Source organism: Nematolebias whitei, chromosome 9, assembly GCF_014905685.2.
Source record: "Nematolebias whitei isolate Nwh7 chromosome 9, NemWhi1, whole genome shotgun sequence".
Classification (NCBI taxonomy): Eukaryota; Metazoa; Chordata; class Actinopteri; order Cyprinodontiformes; family Rivulidae; genus Nematolebias; species Nematolebias whitei.
Window position 1 is genome coordinate 49,419,105 of NC_056506.1, and position 5,520 is coordinate 49,424,624.

At 39.7% G+C, this 5,520-nt stretch overlaps 1 protein-coding gene across 1 annotated transcript in view; it reads left to right on the forward strand.

Moving 5' to 3' along the window:
- retreg1 (reticulophagy regulator 1) overlaps positions 1-5,421 on the forward strand; it is an 18,667-nt gene extending 13,246 nt beyond the window's left edge. The window contains exons 4-9 of the mRNA XM_037681944.1: positions 641-758; positions 1,180-1,264; positions 1,390-1,512; positions 3,347-3,417; positions 4,226-4,349; positions 4,426-5,421. Coding sequence (XP_037537872.1) covers positions 641-758; positions 1,180-1,264; positions 1,390-1,512; positions 3,347-3,417; positions 4,226-4,349; positions 4,426-4,949 — 1,045 coding nt within the window. The 3' untranslated portion in view covers positions 4,950-5,421. The remainder of the gene's footprint in view (positions 1-640; positions 759-1,179; positions 1,265-1,389; positions 1,513-3,346; positions 3,418-4,225; positions 4,350-4,425) is intronic.
- Positions 5,422-5,520: the final 99 nt, after the last annotated feature.

The following is a 5,520-nucleotide window of genomic DNA, read 5'->3' on the forward strand; positions in this document are numbered from 1 at the left end:
GCAGTCTCACTGGTCTCATCTCCTGCAGCAGTCTCACTGGTCTCATTTCCTTCTGCAGTCTCAATTATCTCATCACTCGCTGCAGTCTTAACCTTTCCCCCTCTCTTATGAACACTTCATATGCTCTTAAACACTTTTTGGCAATGACAATGAAGATGATGAGATGAATTAAAAGTAGCCTACAGCACAACATGTACATTTTACACAATAGAAAAAAACGGGTTTAAAAAACTCACAATCCAGTGAAGCTACAAGAAGTGAACTGCAATATAACGAGGGAAGACTGTATTCCCCCTCTAAAAATAAATACTAGACTTGTGTTCTGTATTTTCCTCTACTCTTTTTTTTGGATTTGCCATGTCTTGGATAACTGAGAATCTATTCCAGAATTTTGACTTTGACATTTCTTAATGTTTAGAAGTCTGTAAAAATAACACAAATTTTATATCTTGGATTAACCCTTTAATTTAACCTATCAATGTTCAATTTGACACTGCATCTGCTGTTTACCAATGACACACCTGTCAACTTGAAAGCAGATCAAACAAGCACATAAAAATATTCTTAAATAAACTGGTACACTGTTATAGACCTTTATTGACAGGATCTTTCTGTGCTTATATGTCTTTTGGGCGTGTAGCTGGGAGATCATTGATTCAGGTCCTGATAGCCGGTCTGGAACTGGACCTCAGCTCAGCGACTCCCTCAAACTCTTCCTGCAGGAGACGTCGGCTTTCAAACAGCAAAACCCTGGCAAGGTGAGACCAAGACCCCAAAGACAAAAAAAAACAAAGAAAGATATTTTTAAAATTTTTAGCAAATTTTGAGAACAGAGTTTTCACAAAGTAATCAAGTCCAAATGCTTCTATGTTTTTTATTTAAAGTATTTTAAAGCAGTATCTCGTAAACTGTTTCTTTAAATTGACAGGAATGACATTTTGACTATAAGATGATCAATACACGGACACTTTGAGAAGATGTCGACATAAAATGTTTGGCAGAAAACCTGAATAGACACAAAAAGAAAACCATGGAACAATGTTTTTTGACAGATTTAGTTTTGACATAACAACTTTTGTGCAAGTGGAAGTAACGCAGCTACTTTAGACTATAACTTATAGAAAACATTATTATGAATGTATTCTTCACTTTCCTGGTTTCTGCTTTTGTCTTCTCTAGTTCTGCCTGTTGGTTTGCAGCTTGTGCACCTTTTTTGCTGTTTTAGGGCGTTACATTCCAGGGATCGTTATCTCATATATCTTTGGTAAGTGCTAACATGTTGCACACAAAAAGAACGACTGATGCATTTAATTATTGAAGTCAAATCTGCCTGGTGTGTTATGAGCTGTTTTGTGAACACATACTCCTTTATTTTTCATCTTTTCAAAGTTTTTAGCTTTTTCCTGTGGCCTCTGCTTTCATCTTATGATGCTGGTTTGTGGCTGAAGCCAGTTCTGCAGAAGCTGGACTTTGGCATTGGACAGTTTTTTCAGAAAATCCAAGAGAACCATGGTAACTATTAATTTTAATGTAATTTACAACAATATTAAAATACTTTAATCATCATTTATTTAGGCAGCCAGAGTCAAACCAGCCACTAGAGAGCACTGTCATTGTTTCTCTTGTGCTGGTCCCAAGCCCAGTTAAATGGTGAGGGTTGTGTCAGGAAGGGCATCTGACGTAAAACACATTTGCCAAAACTAATATGCGAGTTCATCTAAGTGACACCATACTGGATTGGTTGAGGCCTGGGGTAACAACAACCACCACCGGTGCTGTTGACAAACAGGGTGCTGGTGGAAATTGTGCTATTGTTAGTCAAAGACCATGAGGAGGGAAACATGTCAGGAGTCAGAGGGAGAAGAGAGGAGTCAAGAATGTAGGACTGAGGGTTGCAACTCTATAATGTGGGGACAATGACAGGTAAAGGTAGAGAGCTGGCTGACATGATGCCAAGAAGGAAGGTAGATGTTTTATGTGTCCAAGAGACCAAGTGGAAGAGCAGCAAGGCTCGCAGCATTGGAGCAGGGTTCAAACTGTTTTACCATGGTGTGGATAGAAAGAGAAATGGAGTAGGGGTGGTCCTGAAGGAGGAGTTGGCAAAGAATGTAGCAGAGGTGAAAAGAGTGTCAGATAGGATGATGTGTTTGGAGGTAGAAGTAGAAGGTCTGATGCTAAACATTGTCACTGGTTATGCTCCACAGATTGGATGTGATGGGGAGGAGAACAATACATTTTGGAAAGATCTGGATAAAGTGATAGAGAGTATTCCCAGGGAGGAGAGAGTGGTGATGGGAGCAGACCTGAATGGACATGTTGGTGAAGGAAACAGAGGATGAGGAAGTGATGGGTAGGTTTGGTGTCAAGGAAAGAAACCAGGAAGGACAGATGGTGGTGATTTTTGCCAAGAGAATGGAAATGGCTATAGTCAACACCTATTTCTAAAAGAGGGAGGAGCATAGAGTGACCTATAAGAGTGGAGGAAGGAGTACGCAGGTCGACTACATTCTGTGTGGAAGAGGAAACCTGAGGGAGATTGGAGACTGTAAGGTTGTGGCAGGGGAGAGCGTGGCCAGACAGCATCGGATGGTTGTGTGTAGAATGACTGTTGTTGTGAAGAAGAGAAAAAGAGTAAAATCAGAGAAGAAGACCAAATGGTGGAAGATGAAGAAGGAAGAACGATGTGAGAAATTCAGAGAGGAGCTGTTAAAGGCTCTGGGTGGTAAGAAAGAGCTTCCAGATGACTGGACTACTACAGCAACAGTAATTAGAGAGACAGGTAGGAAGGTACTTGGTGTGTCATCTGGACAGAGAATGGATGATCAGGAAACCTGGTGGTGGAATAGTGAAGTGCAGGAAGATGTTCAAAGAAAGAGATTAGCTAAGAAGAAATATGACAGAGAGAGGACTGAAGAGAGGAGACAGGAATATAAGGAGATGGGACGTAGAGCAAAGAGAGAGGTGGCTAAAGCAGAAGGCGTATGATGAGTTGTATGGGAGGCTGGACACTAAAGAGGGAGAGAAGGACTTGTACCGATTGGCAAGACAGGGATCAGGCTGGAAAGGATGTGCAGTAGGTTTTATTTAAATTAGTGTTGATCATGTTTGTTTTTTTACTTTGGCTGCTTTTTCCACTCACTTTCAGAAAAATGTTTGCTTGTTAAGTCTTTTAATACCTGACTATTATCAGTCAGGCATAAAAGGGCTTCTAAACCCAAGGAATGAGTCAGTGGTGTGTCCACACATAACAGACAACACAACAATGAACCTATGTTAAATTTTAAAAGTCAACAATGCGTAAAAAATAAGATGCATGATTTACCAGAAAAATAATATTTTCTTTCAGAGAAGAGACTCATTCAGGCGCAGACTGAGAAAGAAGGCATTGAATCTGACCTTTCTTCCATGTTTCCCAAGGTTGGTATTCATCCTTCCATTTCAATCTAATCATCTTGTGCTAACTGACAGAGGTCCAGTTAAAACTGATGAAATCACCAATCATGATCCACACAGGTACCATCATGTATACTCAACATCTGGCCAAAATTACTTTTGAAATGTTCTTTTAGTAAACACGGGTATATTTTAGGACTTTCTAAACTTTTGCTCTTAAGCATGGATTCCTCTTATTACTTTTTGAACAAGTTGGATCCTTTGAAAAGGGATCATTCATGATGGTAGTTGGACTTTAAACTGAGACAGAACTGACTTAATCTTTGCTCGACTCGCTAAAGGTCTTGTTAATTTATTAGAGTGGAAAAAAGTAATCACAAGCTTCATCTTAAACCTTAAACAAATTACAAAGTTTGTTCACAGTCAAGGTAAAAAAAAATATTTAAGCCAGAGAAATATATTCGTAATTCAGTCTGTTATCAATTTTTAAGATCAAGACTCCAAACTGTGGATATAAGTCAATATTTGGTCAAATGTGTTTTTTTGTAGCAGAGAAGATGCTCATTCTTATATATTAATGGCTGTGGAGTGAAATGTCAAAATTCAGCTTGTTTTATCTTTTTAATTGATGTCATTTCATGATTTTAGAATAACATGTAACACAGTTTACCTATTTTGTGTTTGCATTTTTGTGTAGCTTTAATAGTGAACTCATTTTCCTGCTGGATTGTTCACATTTTTGTGATGTCACAAACTCAGTTCAGCAGTAAGGAACCCTGTCCTGGATTTTGCCCAATAAAATGTAACGTCTCTGTGTGTTTCCGTCCATCAGCTGGACTCTACAGTTTGTAAAGAAATGTCTGTGTCGGACACAGAAGTGTCTGATGTGACATGGACAGACAACGGTACTTTCAACCTATCAGAGGGACACACACCACAGACAGAAAACTCGGAGGGTAGGATTTTATAAAACTTTGGAGTTTCTGGGGGGTTTGTTTTGATATTTTGACCAAAAGCTGTCTTACTTTGTAGACCTCGACAGAGAAGAAGCATTCACTGGTGGTCTCCCAGAATTCCCGTCACTTGATAACGGCATGTCAAGCAATGGTGATGATGATGACCTCAGCCTTGACCTTGCCTTACCTCCACTTCAGCCACAGCAACCAATCAAATCCAAGCATTCAGCTCTTCCTCCACACAAAGGCCAACCTGCAGACAACACCCTAGAGGTGGTCAACCAGATGGCAGGTGATGTCATCACCGCCGCCGTCACAGCCGCCATTCAGGAGAGAATAGAAGCAGCGGTCAGCTCCATGGGTCTGAGCAAGGATCCTGAGCAGTCCAGACCCCCTGACTCGACCCGGCTGCTGGAGCTGGATGAGGATTCGGACAGCGAAGTGGAGGACTTTGAGCTGTTGGACCAGTCAGAGTTGGAACAACTGGAAGGGGAGTTAGGGCTGGTAGAGAAGAAGACAAAGTCTAAAGAGGAGGTGCAAGCAAAAAGTGACAAACCATCCTCGTCTGGATTCTTCTCCAAACTCCTCAGACGCCACTGATTAGAGAAAAGTTAGGGAAAGCTCTGCAAGGGACGATAATGGGTCACAGAAAACACACGGGGAGATGGAGAATTGTGATCACTTTAGGCTTTTTGTGCAAATAAAACAATGTTTTCATTTTTTTTTTATCTCACACAGACAACCTGAATGGTTTTAGTTTAATAAATGTGGAGGTAGAAGTTCAGTCACTTTAATCGGATCCAGCCCTAATATGAGATGAGCCCAGTAAAGCCCAAATCACACGCTGAGCTGTGCATAAAGCCACATACTGTATCTGAGAAAACCTTACATGCACCAGGATCTGTTGAAAATGAAAATGCAGCTGGAATACCTCCATGTAAAATCAGTGAATCAGATTTTTTTTTAAATAGAATAGAAAAAAATGTATAACCATTTAGAAGTTATCTGAAAAAATTTTAAAATCACAAAACAAATGTGTCAAACATCTTCCAATTTTGGATTTCTCTGCAATAAAACTGGATTAAATCAAAGTTTATAAGACTTGTACAAAAAATACAACACATTCCAAAACAAGTTCTGACTTGTAATATATATATATATATATATATAT